Below are 16220 nucleotides of genomic sequence, written 5' to 3'. Positions count from 1 at the left end.
GGCTGGCGACCCCCAGGGGGAGAGCCTTCTCTGTCGGAGCACCCACCCTCTGGAACGAGCTGCCCCCAGAGATCCGGGTGATCCCGGATCTCCCCTCCTTCCGCCGCGCCCTTAAGACCTGGTTATTTCAGCAGGCAGGACTGGCCTAGGGGCATTTTAAAGGGGTTTTAAATTAAATTTTTAGTAGAAGCAGCCAAATGTGAATAGTTATTTTTAAATCTTTTTAAATTTTGTATTGTACTGTACTATTGTTTTAAACTGGCTGTAAGCCGCCCTGAGTCCTCCGGGAGAAGGGCGGGGTATAAATTTAATAAAATCAAAATCAAAATCAAAATCTCCGTCCACAAGCAAGAAAGATGGCAGACCAAGCCTGCCACTCTTTTTGAATCCCGGTCACGGCTCTGGCTGAGCTCCACCCTGTCCAGGCAGTTCTGGGCGGCTCCTGTCCCTTTAAGGGATTCCCCCCCACCCCCCAGCCCACCCCCTCCGCCAGCCCACCTGAGAGCCAGGGAGGAGATGGGGCTGCACGGCAGAGCAGACGGGGAGCACAGCTCTGCCTGGGAGTGGCCGCTCAGGAGGTGAGTCCGTCCTGGAGGGGGGAGGAGGAGGAGGAGGGGGCAGCCCAGCCCAGAGCTGAGGCAGGGCCCGGGCTGAGGGCAACCTAGAGGGGGCTGCACTGCCCAGCGAGTTGAAAGCCCCTTGTGGGCCTAGCCTGGGCAAACCAGGGCAAACCAGCCAAGAGAATGCTAGGGGTCTCCAGACCATGCAAAGTGCATGGTCTGGGGGGGGGAGGAAGGGGGGGGCAATGAGCTCCAGGTCTGGCAATGCCCAGAGAAGGGAGCCCAACGGGTATCCTTAGTTGCCAGCCCCCCCCCAGGGCATCACGGGCCATGAGCTGAATTTCTGACCCATCCCCAGCTCTTGCATTGACCCCCTCCTGGTATAGTTTGAGAGTGGGGGGAGGGGTCCTGGTCAAAAGCATGGAGCTGACTTGGAGTAGAATCTTCTCAAAAGGGCAGGTGGGAGGTGGGCTGTGTCTGGGGACCCTTCTGTGCCCCCCCCTTTAGTAAGTCTTGGGGAATTGATTGGAAATCAGCCCCAGTCTTTCTGACCCTGCCACTTGGGGACTAGCAGCCCAAAGGCTGCCCTCTCTGCTGGGACCCCTGCCCTGACTGCCCCCTTTCCTGCAAATTGTTAGCTGGCACGGGGGGGGGGCTGAACCTGACCCCCCCCCCAGCTGCTTGTTCCCCTTCCTCCTCTTGAAAGCCCATGATCTCTTCCAACCCGGTTCAATTACCGACATGGAAAAAGAGATCCAGTTTTGGTCTAATGGTTAAGGCACCGGTCTAAACCAGGAGACGATGAGTTCTAGTCCCACCTGGGTATCAGAGCAGCTGGGAGACTTCGGGCCAGTCTCTGCTCTAGCAACAAGCCCAAATGATGGGTCAACATCCTGATTGATCGGGAGGGGGGACGGATCCTGCACTTGTGGGAAAACGCTAAGCGGGGAGGGGGGAGTGTAGACATGGAAAATAATACAGAGAGCTTGCATTAACTGAGATTTGATGCAAACTAACCTAATTTAGTCCCCCCCCCCTCCTGCCCTCTTTTGGGATGCCCAGGATCTGCCTCTGGGCAGGAGAGGAGCAGGCAGGGTTGCTGCTCCCAGGATTTTGGCTCCCAGTTGCCTCACCTGCCCTGCATTGTCCCTGGGCGGCTCATTGACATGCAAGCAGGCCGCGTATGTGTGTGTGTGTGTGTTTGTGTGTGTGTGGAGAGAGGCCCCCATCAAGACTGGCATTGTCTGCTGCCTGGATGCCTCCCTTTCACAGGTGGGCAGGGACGCCCGGCGGGCAGCAGCCCCCCCTCTCCCTCGCAGGCACACAAAGGCAGGCCACCCTTTCCCACTGCCTTGCAGACCCCCCCCCCATGGGTGGGAGGGTAGGGAGGAGCCACCTGCTGCATCGGATTTCTCCCCCCTCCCCCCACCCTCAAAGGTTGTTTATGTGGCATGAAGAGAAGGTGCCTTTTCCAACTCTTGGCTCGGCTCCTGCACTGCAGGACTCCCCCCATGGAGAGGCTTCTCGGCTCCCTTGGCGAGACAAAAGCTCCCAGCATGGGCAGCCAGCAACAGGCCAGAAGGAAACCGAAACTGGCTTATTGGAAGATGGGGGGGAGGGAGGGGGGAGCTTCCTCCCATGCCCAGGAGGGGCACCACCAAATTCTTCAGAGCAACTTACCTCTCAGACTGGCATCTGTGACCAAGCCCTTGCCCTGCCCTGGTTGCCAGCCCAGGGGTCACCAACCCCCCTGCCCCAGCCTTTGCGGCCAAGTGCTGAGCACTAACAAGGGAAGCCCTGGGGGCAAGCCCTCCCATTGTGGGGAAGGCCCCACCCTGAAGCCCCTCTGGGGAAATAAAAAAATCAGAATCAGAATAGAACTGGAAAGGATCTTGGAGGTCTTCAGTCCAGTCCCCTGCTCAAGCAGGAGACCCTATACCATTTCAGACTGTCCAGTCTCTTCTTAAAAGCCTCCAGTGATGAAGCACTCACAACTTCTGAAGGCAACTTCTGTTCCCCCGGTTAATTGTCCTCACTGTTAGGAAGTTTCTCCTTAATTCCAGGTTGCTTCTCTCCTTGATTACTTTCCAACCATTATTTCCTATCTTGCCTTCTGGTGCTTTGTGGCAGCCCCTCAAATACTGGAATACTGCTATCAGGTCCCCCCCTTAGTTGCTCTGCTTTGTATTTTTTCCAAAGTCTCAAAATCTTTTTGTAAGTGACCAAAATTTTGTGGTGACCAAAATTGGATGCACTAAGGTTTTATAAAGTGGCACTAATATTTCACGTGATTTTGATTCTATGCCTCTGTTTATAACCAAGGATCGTATTAGCTTTTTTGGCTGCTGCCGTACACTGCTGGCTCATATTTAAATGATCGTCCACTAGGATTCCAAGGTCCCTCTCACAATTATTGTTTTTGAGCCAGGTTTCACTTAATCTGTACTTGTACCTTTGGTTTTTCCTGCCCAGGTGTAAAATCTTGCTTTTCTCCACATTAAATTTAATTTTGTTGGATAGGGCCCATTGTTCAAGTCTGTCAAGATCTTTTTGAATCCTGAGATTGTCTTCTGGGGTGTTGGCTATTCCTGCCAGCTTAGGGTCATCTTCAAATTTGATGAGTTCCCCTTCAATTCCCTTCATCATTGATGAAGATGTTGAAGAGTCCTGGGCCTAAGACAGAGCCTTGTGGTGCCCCACTGCTTACTTCTCTCCATGTGGATGTAGAGCCATTGAGGACTACTCGTTGAGTACGGTTTGCCAGCCAGCTACAGATTTATCTGGTGGTGCTGCTGTCTAGCCCACATTTTTCTAGCTTACCTATGAGTAGCTTGTGGTGTCATGTGTCTGAGTAACGAAACACTTAAAAGGACTTCCAAACAATGTCGTAGTTGAGGGTTTTCGTGGAGGTGATTGCTGTCCGGGTAACTCTGGTTGCTGCTCGGGTTCGTGACATGTGGTCTACTTTGTCGAATGCCTTGTTGAAAATTAAGTATACTATGTCCAGGACATTTCGCTGGTCTACTAATTTAGTCACTTTCTCAAAGAATGAAATAAGATTGGTTTGGCATGATCTGTTTTTTTTTTTTATTTTTATTGAAAAGTTTTATAAAAGTTACAATATAAACCCCAAAACCCCCCCACCCTAAACCCCCCCTCTCCCTCCCCCACTTCCCAGAGCTGAATACAGGGTTACAAATATAATAATAATCTTACTAACATTAACCAACTATATAAATAACCAAGTCCATAATGCGCTTTAACTCCCCTTTAACATAAATATAATAATAAATATAATAATAATCTGAAAAAAGATGCTAATTTGGATGAATGGCAGAAGGGTATTAATAAATTTATTTGGGCGGGGAAAAAAACCAAGAGTTAAATTTAAGATCTTACAAGACGCACGGGAAAGAGGAGGACTTAAGGCGCCTAATTTGAAATTATACTATGATGTGGTGGTTTTAACATTGGTTAGTGATTGGCTTAATTTAACAAATAAAAGTATACTTTATCTGGAGGGATGGGACTTATTATATGGGTGGCATGCATACTTAATTTATAACAAAAAAGTTGACAAGGTTTTTAAATCTCATATTTTAAGAAGTGCCTTATTGCGTGTCTGGAAAAAGTATTATTATAAGTTAAATTATAAAATACCAATCTGGGGGATTCCTGGACACGTGATAGAGGGGGTATCTATGGGTGTGAATTTGGATAGGATTTCTTATAAGAAATTACTTAGAGTGGTAGGGAATGATTGGCAATTAAAATCGTTAGCTGAGTTAAAGCAAGAAAATATTGTATAGTTGGTTTCAGTATACTCAATTGTTGGTTAGGTGGAAGTTAGATCAAAAGGTTGGTATTACATTAATGGATGAGAATTTGGTAAAACAGATTAAAGATCAAAATCGAGCGCATATAAAGAGAATTTATAATGCTTTAATAGAGATGGATTCGGAAATGGAATTAGTTAAAGATTGTATGGTAAAGTGGGCTCAAAATATTCAAGAACCGATTCCACTGGATATATGGGAGGTAATTTGGGTTAGAAATGTAAAATTTACCCAGGCCCAAAATTTAAGAGAAAATTTTTCCAAAATGTTTTATAGATGGCATCTGGATCCTAAAAAGTTGTCTTGTATGTATCCTAATTTATAGCCCAAATGTTGGAGATGTGGTAGCTTGGATGCTACTTATTTTCATATCTGGTGGACTTGTACAAATATAAAAGCTTTTTGGATTAAGATTTGGTGGAACATTCAAAATATTTTTAAGAAAAAGCTAAAGTTTACTCCACAATTATTTTTGCTGGGTGTTATTATAGATTGTGATATTAAAGAAACTAATTTGATGTTGAATTTGATAACAGCTGCAAGGTAGGGCAATATTGGAAGAAGGATTGCTTGCCTACTATAGAAGAATGGACGCTTAAAGTGTCAAATTTAGCAGAAATGGCTAAGATTTCTGCCTATTTGAAGGATCACTCACAAGAAAGATACATTTCGGTTTGGAGAAGATGGATAGATTATATTCAGAACAAATATGGGACTAAAAAGTTCCATTTAGCCTATGAGTAAATTTTAGAGTATTATTAGTATTAATAGTTTATTATAGTGAATTTTTTGTTAGTTTTAATTATATGATATTATTATTACTTTTAGTATTAGTATTGTTTAACAATATGGATATTCTATTGTTTAATAATTAGGATACTAATTTATGTTTTAATTATTATTATTATATTTATGTTAAAGGGGACTTAAAGCGCATTATGGACTTGGTTATTTATATAGTTGGTTAATTTTAGTTAATGATTATTATATTTGTAACCCTGTATTTAGCTCTGGGAAGTGGGGGAGGGAGAGGGGGGGATTAGGGTGGGTGGGTTCAGGGGTTTATATTGTAATTTTTATTAAACTTTGCAATAAAAAATAATAATAATCATCTGTTTTTAACAAACAGATCATTTTTAACAAACAGAATGGGGTAGATAACTGAGGATGGGGAGCCTGAAATCTTATTTTTGCATTGCTATTGGGTTTTTATTTCGTGAGTGTATGTGCACCTCTTTGACTTCTGGCGCCTTCCCAGAGACATTCCTGCAGTTTTCCTGGCAAGGATTTTGCCATTATCTCCTCCTTAGAGCTGGAAGAGAATGACTGGCCCAAGGTCCCCCGGCTGGCTCTAAGGCAGGACTAGAACTCACGGTCTCCTGGTTTCTAGCCTGATGCCGTAACACTACCCCAAACCAGCTCTCATTGTGCTCGTTGGGTTTATAAACGTCCTCAATGGGGCTTTGCAAAAGCTGGGGACTGAAGAAATAAATAAAGAATTAATAACCAGCTAGTCACGCTGCAAACCTGTGGCTGGGCAGCCGTTTGGGGGGGGGAGGCCGTGCTGGTCCTCAGGGCTCAGGGGGGGGGCAGAAAGCAAAAAGAGGGGATTTCAGTCCTGCTCTCTCTCCATCTCCAGGTCCATCCTGCTTTGTGCGGTTGCCATGGGACCACCGGGCATCACCTCAAAGCTGGCCCTGGACGGACAGACAGGGCGGCCTGTGGCTGGTGGTGGAATCTGCAGCCGGGCTGTCTTGGCCACCGTCCTCACGAGCGCTCTAGCAGCCCTGGGTGTGGGCATCCTTGTGTGTGAGTTGCTGTGAAATGGGCTCGGGGGTCAACCTGGGGTCCCCAAAGGAGCTTAAACCTACAAAATGTATGCACCATTGCACTGACAGAGAAAGAGCCCTTTGGTGGTGGGACCAGGGACCCCCGTCCCCCTCGCCCAACAGAGCAGCCCCAGGCATCCCCTCCCATACCTCAGCTAAGCTCCTTTCTCCCTAGACGGGGGGGGGACTTGGGGGCAGAACTAGCGAAATGGAGAAGGTGTGCCCCCCTGGGCTCTGCCAGCTGAACATATTTAAGGAGAGGGACCTGGAGTGGGCCCACCCTACCCGATCTGGTGGGCCTGGCACCCTCCAGGAAAGGAGGCAGGGGGCAACCTCACCACTTGCCTTGGGGGAAATAGGGGTGGGGGCGGGGAACTTGCAGCATGCTCTTTGCAGAAATTGTAAAGATGCCCGGGGCGGGGGGGGGAGGGAGAGGGGGGAATTTATGTCCTCTGGGGATGGCTGCGATTTTGCAAAGGGAAGGAAAGGGCCAGAGAGCCTCTTGGGTAGACAAGGAGAGTCTGAATTCGATGCTCATCTTCTGCCAGGACCCTTCTGGGGCATCTGTGCCAAGAGGACACTGCCAGCCGGCCAGCCCATCCTTCCAGCCTTGGCTCTCCTGTGGGCGAGATCACAGACAGCCCCAAAGCTTGGCAGGGCCCTGGTGGCCAAGCAGCTGGCATGGCCGGCAGGGGGCAGGAGCTGGGCGGGCCAGGCGCCTGGCAGTGCTTGGAGGGGGGGGGTTGGCAACCACCAGAGCATCGATGCATCTCTCTCCCACCGCAGATTTCCTGGGGAAGGAAGAAACCCACTTTGAGCACCTGGCGGAGCTCCGAGGGATCCCCTACCGGAGCAGTTTGCAGCAGCCCAGTTCTGGCTACTCCCGCCTGCTGACCCCCATTCTGGAACAGCTGGTAAGGGCCCCCTGCCCCCTCCTCAAGAGGGTGAGCTGCGGATGAGCCACCAGGGAGGGCCACGGGAGGGATGCTGCTCTAGCGCTGAGGCGGGCCCGTCACGCAGCGGTCCCAGGGGGGATCTGCAGCTCTCCAGGACAGAGAAGCCTCTCCCCTCCCCCTCCCCCTCCCCGGCAGGATGGCCGTGCCCAAGGCTGCTCAGACCCGCCAAGGCTGGTGGCAGGGCTGTTCCCAGGTGAGGCAACCTGGCTGCCGGCTGTTCAACTCAGCTGAAGGGCAGAAAGGAAGGGAGGGGCTGGAGGAGAAGGGCTGAGGGGGATGCATCCTGCCAGCCAGCTTGGGGTGTGCAATGGCTCCTCTAAGCCCCAGGCTAGGCACCCCTTTGGCTACTTGCTTGAGTGAGCAAGGGGTCCAGATCTTTTCTTGGGGTGAGGCTGCTCTGAAACTGCCCCCCCCCGTTTGAAGGTGACTCTGATGGGCCCAGCAGGGAGGCCAGTGTGCTCTCTTACTCTCCTGTCTGACTGTTCAGTTCAAAAGCAGCTTTCAGAACTCGCCCCTGGACGGCAGCTGCTCCAGGTGTACCGTCTTGCAGTACAGGTGGGCAGGGGCAGGAGGGCTGGCCTGTGGGGAGGGGCTCCTCCGCTCGCCTGCCAGGAAGAGCGGGTAAGGACTTCCTGCTTCTGCTTGGCAGGGAGGTCAATGGCAGCCTCATCGTCCGCTTCCACCTCTGCTTCTCTGCACCACCACCCAGCCCTGGCATGGAAGAGGACATCCTGAGGCGGGGACTGGCAGCGGCCGTGGGCATCGAGGGCATCAGGGTGCCCGCCCAAGGCACCATCTCAGCTGCCTCCCTCTTGGGTATCCCTGCATTTCTTCTGGCCCTTTGGCCCAGGGCTGGCTGGGGTGGTGCATGCCCCTAATAAGCCTGGTTCCTCCTCTGCTGTTCACCTGCACCCCCCGTTCTGACCCCCCCCCCTTTCTAGCAGGGACACGGGACCTCACCTTCTCAGGCACGGAGCTCAAGTCAGGTAGGCTGGTCACCTGTGGAGCTGCCTCTGGTCCGGGACCCTGATTTTCGGGGGCCCAGCCCCATCCCTCCCTCTGATGGGCAGCGTTGAGGACTGGGTGCCCGTTTGGCCTTCAGCATGGCACAGGGGCTTTTGGGGGCAGGAGTGGGAGGGTGGGAAAGAGCAGCCAAACCACTACCCCAAAAGCCCAGGCTGCCAGAGGGCAGAGATTTCCCACCTCAATTACAGGAGGTGCTGAGCACCATGGCTGGACCCACTGAGGTCTGAATTCCACCCCCAAATGCATCCCCCCCCTCAGTGTCTGTGCTGAGGAGAAGAACTCAATTCTGCCCCTGTTGTGTCCACAGGAAGCTGTCCGGGGGAGGCCTTTGCCTGCCGCAACGGCCAGTGTGTGGCCTCAGGAAGTGTGCAGTGCGATGGGCAGAAAGACTGCCCGGATGGCTCTGACGAGGCCGAGTGTGGTGGGTCTCTCATCCTGGGGCTGTTGGGCTGGCTGCCTCCGCAAAGCTGGGGATTCTCCGTGCTGCCCCTGGTCTCCCCCGGAGGATGGGCGGAGGCCGTGGATGCCTCCCTACGGGGGGGGGGGCCTGAACCGCACAGAGTGCAGGATCCTTTGCAGAGATCTGCCCCAGAGGGGGTGGGGGGCAGCATCTCCAGAGGGGCTACCTTTCCAGGACAGGGAGCGTGAAGAGGGGAGCCTGGCCTTAGGAAACAGAAGGGGGCCGTTAGGAGGGAGGGAGGGGGGGAGGGGTGTGTTCTGCCGGTGCATGAGAGAAGGTGGGCAATGTGCCCTTGGAGCTAATCCTCGCTCAGAGAGTGACCAGTCAAGCCGGAGTAACCACAAGTAGGAGGACAATCAAAAGACAGCTAGTCCTCCCCTCTGACCAATTTCAAACCACAAACTTGGAATAAAACTGGCCGGGGTGGGTGGGGCAAATGTGTTTGGGGCTTTCCTAATTCGCGAGACACTCTGAACCCCCAAATCAAAGCCAAAGTCTCTGTCACACATTTCCTCCCTTTGTGGGCTTCCAGGGCTGAAAGTGTGTGTTTGTGTGTGTTGGGGGGAGGTGTCGCCCGGTCTCCCCTACTCACCACCAGCCCCTCATGCTCCTTTGCAGACTGTGGGACCCGGCCAGCCATGCGGTCCGCCACCCGGATCGTGGGGGGATCAGAGGCGCTACTGGGCGAGTTCCCATGGCAGGTCAGCCTGAGAGAGAGCAATGAACACTTCTGTGGGGCAGCCATCCTGACGGCCAGCTGGCTGCTCTCCGCTGCACACTGCTTCAACGAGTAAGCGCGGGAACCCTCTGCCACCGTCTGCAGAGGGTGGGTTGGCGTCAAGGCTGGGGGGGGGAGAGTTTGGCACGGAAGGAGCAGTCCAAGGATGAAAGGAGGCAGGCAGTGGGGAACCTCTGCCACACGTCCGTCCCTTCTTCGGGCTGGGGGAGCAGGTGGAAGCATGCAGTGGGTGTGGAGCGACGGCATGGGGAGGGGGAGGAAGAGAAGAAGGGGGAGGCGGGGGGAGAAGCAGAAGGAACCCCCAAGCTCAGATAGCTTCTCCAAAACAGCAAGAGGAAAAAGGGATGGAGGGCCGGGGTGACAAGTCAGATCAAAAATGTCAAAAGAGCAGACACAACAGAGTTTGAGGTCACAGGTGAAACGCAGCCTTCACCACAGACAGGCAGTCTCCATAAAGCATGGCTTGCCTTTCCCTGAGGCCTCCTGGAGGGGGGGGGAGCTAAGGGAGACTGAATCTGTCCCATCACAGGTTCCAGGATCCCCGCACCTGGATGGCGCAGGTGGGCAGCGTCTGGCTGAGTGATGGTGAGGGCAACCGGGCACAGGCCAAGGTGCTGCGCATCCTCCGGCACCCTTCCTACAACACGGAGAGCGCTGACTACGATGCAGCCCTGCTGGAGCTGGCAGAGCCCCTCGCCTTCAGCAAATACGTCCAGCCCGTGTGCCTGCCAGCCCCCTCCCACCGCTTCCCCCCTGGCAGGAAGTGCCTCATCTCCGGCTGGGGGTACCTGAAGGAAGACTTCTGTAAGCAGGGTCCCTGGTGGTCAGGTGGAAAATGGGGTGGGTTAGGCAGAGGGAATCTCCCGGCCAGGGCTGGAGCTGATCGGCCTACCTCAAAGGGGTGTTGGCGGGGCCAGGGTTCATGAGGGGAGATTGAACCTGTCAACTCTGCCTCCTCATGTGAGGAGACCTGTGGCTGCTCAGAAACACCAAAAGGCCGCCACTCTTCCCATAGGCGCAGAAGGGAGACTCCCGTTGCTGCAACAACTGTCAGGTGTGGCAGAGGGGAAACTCCTGAGCAAGGCCAGATAACTACTCAACCTTTGTGTGTGGCCCTGCAAAGCTGCTGGTGTGTCTGTTGGCCTTGTGAGCAGGAAAGCAAATCCAGTCATTTAGCCCCCAGACTGCTGCTGTTGCTGCAGCCACATACTCTGCCCCAGGCTCTGCCCTCAGCCCCCAACCCCGCTGGGCTGCCCTGAGAGCAAGGCCAGGACCCGCTTAGCATTCGTCCTGCTCCCCTCCTCCCCAGTGGTGAAGCCGGAACTGCTGCAGAAAGCCACAGTGGAGCTGCTGGATCAGGCTCTGTGCAGCAACCTGTACGGCAGCAGCGTGCTCACCGACCGGATGATGTGTGCCGGCTATCTGGAGGGCAAGATCGACTCTTGCCAGGTAGGGGGCCCCGGCCATCAGCAGGCTTTGGGTGGACCTTCCTGCTTGATGTCCACCCCATCTTGGCCATTTCCTTCCGCAGGGGGACTCCGGGGGCCCGCTGGTCTGCCAAGAGCCCTCCGGGCGCTTCTTCCTCGCGGGCATAGTCAGCTGGGGCATCGGCTGTGCGGAGGCCAGGCGCCCAGGCGTTTACACCCGTGTGATCCGGCTCCGGGACTGGATCCTCGAGACCACGGCTGCATCCAGGGGCCCCACCACCTCAACCATCCCGCTGGGCCCTGGGCTTCCTCATCCAGACCCAACCCTGGGCGCAAGCGCAGCCGGCCTGCAGCACCCCAGCTCCACCCCCAGCTCTGCCTCCCTGGCCCCAAGCAGGCCGGCAGCCCCAGGCCCCCAACCCTCAGGTAGGGCTTTGGCATGCAGCCGGCAGGGAGAGAGAGAGAGAGAGGAGGCGTGTTGGCCTCCTCCTGCGCCCACCACAGCCGTTCCCTGTTCATGTGCAGAGTGCGGTCGGCGGCCTGGTTTCTCCAAGCCCACGAAAATTGTGGGTGGCCTGGAAGCGTCCCGTGGGGAGGTCCCTTGGCAAGTCTCCCTGAAGGAGGGTCTCCAGCATTTCTGTGGAGCTGCCATCATTGGGGAGCGATGGCTGCTTTCAGCTGCACATTGTTTCAACAAGTATGTGTCGGTCAGTGTGTGTGTGGGGGGGGGCTGGGCTCTCTTCCGGAAGGCTCATCTCTGGGCTTCTCCAGGGAGGGGGAGTAATTTAGTAGCTGCTCTTGTGGGGGGGGGGACTGTTCAGCAGGAAGGGGCGAGGAATCCCAGAAGGACTGATGCCCCATTGGGGCTGAGGCACCCCAGGAAGTCGCCTGCCATTATGTGTCATGTCTGCCTCCCCACAAGGGGAGGGATCCTGCATCCAGCTTCAACCTGGGGGGGGGGTCCAGGGTGCAGGGAAGGTGCGAAGGGCCTGCTCTGCCTCTGGGCAAACAGGGCACCGTTCCTGTTCCTGTATTGGCAGCATCAAGGTGGGACACCTCACTGCCTTTGCGGGCACCACCTCACTCTCAGCCATGGACAGCTCTTCTGTGAAGGTCGGCATCCAACAGGTGGTGCTCCACCCTTCTTACAATCCCACCCTGCTGGACTTTGACATAGCAGTGCTGGAACTGGCCAGGCCGCTGCGCTTTGGCAAATACATCCAGCCCATCTGCCTCCCGCTGGCCATCCACAAGTTCCCCGTGGGCAGAAAGTGCCTGGTCTCGGGCTGGGGCAGCCTCCAGGATGGCAACGGTAGGAACAGCTTCCTCAGAGCAGACAGGGAAATCGGGCATCAGGTGGTGATCTTGAGGCTAGAAGACTGCCCCCCCCTTGTGTACTGAACCCCCTCAGGCAAGAGTAGTCCGTCTATGGACATGTGCCATACTGGGCGAGAGTGCCCAGGGCCTGGGGTGGTTAGAAATGGGGCCCAGGGCTTTGGGCTGGTCCATGCGGGGTCTCCTCCTCCCCCTCCTTTTCGGCCTCCAGCTTCTCAGCCCGAGAACCTGCACCGAGCCGCAGTTGGGATCCTTGAGCAGACGACCTGCGAGGGACTGTACAACGTCTCCCTCTCGGACCAGATGATCTGCGCAGGGTTCCTGGAGGGGCAGGTGGACGCCTGCCAGGTACCAGGAGCACCCCTTCCCCAGCCTGGCCCTTTCAGGGTGGAGCTCCCCCCCCTCTCCCACACAGACCACCAAAGGACGGGGCGTAAAAGCTGAAGGTGTATTTTGGAAAGATATCCATTGTTGGACAGTGTTTGAGTTCCGTTCCATTTTCAGTAGCGGGAGTCTAAAGGATACACCACTGCGGGATCCTTGGTGCTCTCTGAGCCTGGTGCTTTCCTTGCAGACATTTCATGGCCCAACTAGGTCTCATAAAAGGGAGCAGGGTGTCTAGAGCTGCAGGTGTTCCCTAGTTGGATCATGAAAACGCCTGCACGAAAAACCACCAAGCTCAGAAAGCACCAAGGACCTGTAATTCAACCCTCTTCTGCTGCGTTGTATGGACCCTCGCAGCGGCGTCTCCTGGGCCTGACCCCACCCCACCACCCCTGCCCTGCTGCTGCTGCAGGCTACTGCCAGTTTCCCTGGACTGCTCCCCTTCCTTCCCCATGCAGGCCAAAGGCCCCACGGTGTCCTGCGAAGGCTCCTCTCTTATCCCTCTCCGAGTAGGTGGGAGACAGAGAGGGCCCCCCCCCCCGGTGACTGTGGCTTCTTCGTGCCGCTACTACTGGAGAAGCTCACCGGTTGCGCCAGGCCAGATGCCAGGGCAGTGAGGGGAGCCTTCTCCACACCCCACCCTCTCTGGGCTCCTGCTCCTGGCATTCGCTTTTTGCCTATGCCGTCTGCCCCCCTTTCCTTCCCAGGGAACCCCTCAGCCTTCAGGTCTGCTTCCTTTTCCCATTTGCCCATTTTTTGCCAAGCCGGGAATTTGCTGATAGTTCTCCAGATGACCGTTGGGGGGAGGGAGGTTAAGGGGCACCTGTGGCCTCCCCACTGAGCATTTGGGCAGTTTCACTCCCAGTTCAAGAACTCTTCTGGCCTCCTCCGTTTACGGAGGGAGGAACTGCCTCGGCCATAACCGGAGGGGCATCCAAGGATCTGCATTAAGCCACTGGCACTTGCCAAGAGGTGCTTCCTCCTGCTTTTTTTCCAGGGGGACTCGGGGGGACCACTGGCGTGCGAGGAGACCCCTGGAACCTTCTACCTGGCTGGGCTTGTAAGCTGGGGTGCTAGCTGTGGGCAGGCCAAGAAGCCGGGGGTCTACGCCCGGATCACCAAGCTCAAGAACTGGATCCTAGGCATCATTTCACCCCGTCTCAGCACCGCAGGGCCCCTCAGACCCGGGACCACCTCTGCCTCCACCGCCTCTGGCCTGGAGCAAAGGCCTACACGGCTTGGCCCAAGCGCTGGCCCTACCATCTTGACCACACCCGGGCTGGCAGTCAGTGCCCCCAAGGCCACCCAGCCGCCAGGTACAGGGCAGAAAGGGTCAGTCTGCAAGCTGGCAGGGTGTGCAAGCCAGCGTGGCAGAGCGGGCCCAGAAAAAGTTCTCTTTCCTCTCCTCTGCCACAATCGCTTGTGACGGGAGGCCTGCCAGGAAATGCCCGTTTAAGCAGCCGTGGAAGAGAATTCTGGCTCCCTTTGGGGAGAGAAGCCAGGCCTCAGCTGGACTCACCCTCTTTCCCTCCCCCCCCCCAGCCGTGCCATGCACCCCGTCCACATTCAAGTGCTCCAGCAAGGTCTGCATCGGGAAAGCAAACCCCGAGTGTGACGGCACCGTTGACTGCAGTAACGGATGGGATGAGACCAGCTGCAGTGCGTACCTCCCTCCCCTGCTCCGGCCCTGCTCTCTCCGCGCCCCCCCCTTCCCCCAGGGGCAGCAGTTAATCCAGCCTGACCTGAGGCTGCGGTGAAGGGGGTATTTGAAAATGGGAGGGACATGAAGATGCCTGAGGAGGGGGGGGTCTCCCAGTAGAGTGGTGGGAAGAGGCCCCTGTCTGATGGAGAGACTGCCTGCCACTTCCCCTGGGACCTCCGCCTTGTCCCCATCATCTCCAAGAATGGCTTGGGCCCAGCGGCACCCGAGGGCAGGGGGGGGACCCGTGGCAACACATGGGGTGCAGAGGAGGAGGCAGGCCTTGGGTCAGAGCTGCTCTGAGAGTGCTTTGGTTGCAGCCATCAGTGGCCGGAGACATGGCACGTGGCTGGGGCTGCCCGTGGCAGCCATTCCAGCAGACAGGGAGGGAGGATTTGCTGGGCTGCCCTACCCACCCTTCAGCCCCTGCTTTGGCCTTTTCTAGACTGCGGCTTGGCCCCCGCTGCAGCCTTCAGCAAGATCGTGGGGGGCAGCAGCGCAGCGCAGGGCGAGTGGCCGTGGCAGGCGAGCCTGTGGTTGCGGCGAAGGCAGCACTCGTGCGGAGCTGTGGTGATCGCCGAGCGGTGGCTGCTCTCTGCTGCCCACTGCTTCGACATGTGAGTGGGGGGAGACTGGAGGAGGGACCAGACCCCTCCGAGCCTGCCCCTTCTGTCCCCAATTCCTCCCCCCCCCCAGAGCCCCACAGCAGAAAGTTGCCCTGGCCAGGCCAGGCATCTTGGCTGCCCTGGCCAGGCCAGAGCACGGGTGCTGGGTTGGGGGTTCTCCTGAGGAGGCCTCCCGAAGGTTGACAGGCTTGCCTCTTGCAGCTACAGCAACCCCAAGATGTGGGTGGCTGTCCTGGGGACGCCCTTCCTGAGTGGCCTCGATGGGCGAGCAGAAAAGATCGCTCGGATCCACAAGCACCCCTTCTACAACGGCTACATGCTGGACTACGACGTGGCTCTGCTGGAGCTGGCGGCCCCCCTGCGCTACACCAGCGCCGTCCGGCCCATCTGCCTCCCAGACCGCACCCACGTCTTCAGCGAGGGCAGGCCCTGCGTCATCACCGGCTGGGGCTCCACCAGAGAGGGGGGTACGCACGTTCCCGCCGATCTGTCCCCGTGAGGCACAGCTCAGTCTGAGGCCACGGGACTACCCGACTGGGGTCTTCTGGGGATGACCGATGCCTTGCACAGGATTCTTCAGCTCAGGGTGAAAATGTGACGGGGGTTGGGGGGGGGATCTTGCTACCCGCAGGCTTCGTGACCACACGTCTGCAAAAGGCTGATGTTCAGGTGATCCCGGAGCAGGACTGCCGGAGCTTCTACCCCGTCCAGATCAGCAGCCGGATGCTCTGTGCTGGCTTCCCACAGGGGGACGTCGACAGCTGCTCGGTGAGCCCACACAGGGTCCCCACCACAGGGGTGAAGGGCGAGTTTGGGCCTGGCCTGGGAGGTGGGAGCAGCAGCAGCGCCCCTACGGCTGCCAGGAATGGCCATGAGCCCACTGCTCTGCAGGGGATGGGGGAGACAAGCCCTCTAAGTCCCCCACCCCTCGCTCTGGGCTGCAGAGCCGTCACGCTTCCCTCTTGCTCCGCAGGGAGATGCAGGTGGCCCCTTGGCCTGCAGAGAGCCGTCTGGCCGCTGGTTCCTGGCAGGCATCACCAGCTGGGGCTACGGCTGCGCCCGGCCTTCCTTCCCTGGGGTCTATGCCAAGGTGACAGCAGTCCGAGGCTGGATTGCACAGAACCTCAAGGCGTAACCCCCTACCCACTGGGGCTAGCAGGGGAGCCCACGAGGACTGACCCCTCATGGTCCCGATCCTGCCAGAGCCCTTTCCCGAAAAGGAGGATTCTACCAGACAGGACTCTGTTCCAGCTGCCGGTACATTAAATGAAAATAACCCACTTGTGACTTTCCATGAGGTTTCCCTGGGCCTGCTGGGAGGGAGTGTTTTTTTCCTGGCACCC

At 56.1% G+C, this 16220-nt stretch overlaps 1 protein-coding gene across 1 annotated transcript; it reads left to right on the top strand.

The window, feature by feature from the left end:
- Positions 1-6989: 6989 nt before the first annotated feature.
- Positions 6990-16012, top strand: TMPRSS9 (transmembrane serine protease 9). Its single transcript, XM_015822761.1, has 17 exons — positions 6990-7139; positions 7669-7736; positions 7831-7997; positions 8515-8628; positions 9286-9457; positions 9936-10210; positions 10716-10855; positions 10938-11259; positions 11359-11530; positions 11874-12145; positions 12380-12516; positions 13550-13868; positions 14095-14184; positions 14697-14868; positions 15079-15344; positions 15509-15645; positions 15851-16012. Exons 1-17 carry the CDS (start codon positions 6990-6992, stop codon positions 16010-16012), a joined length of 3135 nt encoding a protein of 1044 aa, XP_015678247.1.
- The last annotated feature ends 208 nt before the right edge of the window (positions 16013-16220 follow it).

This window comes from Protobothrops mucrosquamatus, unplaced genomic scaffold (assembly GCF_001527695.2).
Source record: "Protobothrops mucrosquamatus isolate PMUCROS unplaced genomic scaffold, P.Mucros_1.0 scaffold1670, whole genome shotgun sequence".
Lineage (NCBI taxonomy): Eukaryota > Metazoa > Chordata > Lepidosauria > Squamata > Viperidae > Protobothrops > Protobothrops mucrosquamatus.
Note: the sequence above shows the minus strand (reverse complement) of the source record. Positions and strands in the feature narration are given on the sequence as shown.

Coding starts and splice junctions, on each gene's coding strand:
- TMPRSS9 (XM_015822761.1), top strand. CDS start 6,990: ATGCATCTCTCTCCCACCGCAGATTTCCTGGGGAAGGAAGAAACCCAC. Junction 8,629..9,285: donor CTCTGACGAGGCCGAGTGTG/GTGGGTCTCTCA, acceptor GCTCCTTTGCAG/ACTGTGGGACCCGGCCAGCC. Junction 14,185..14,696: donor TGACGGCACCGTTGACTGCA/GTAACGGATGGG, acceptor GGCCTTTTCTAG/ACTGCGGCTTGGCCCCCGCT.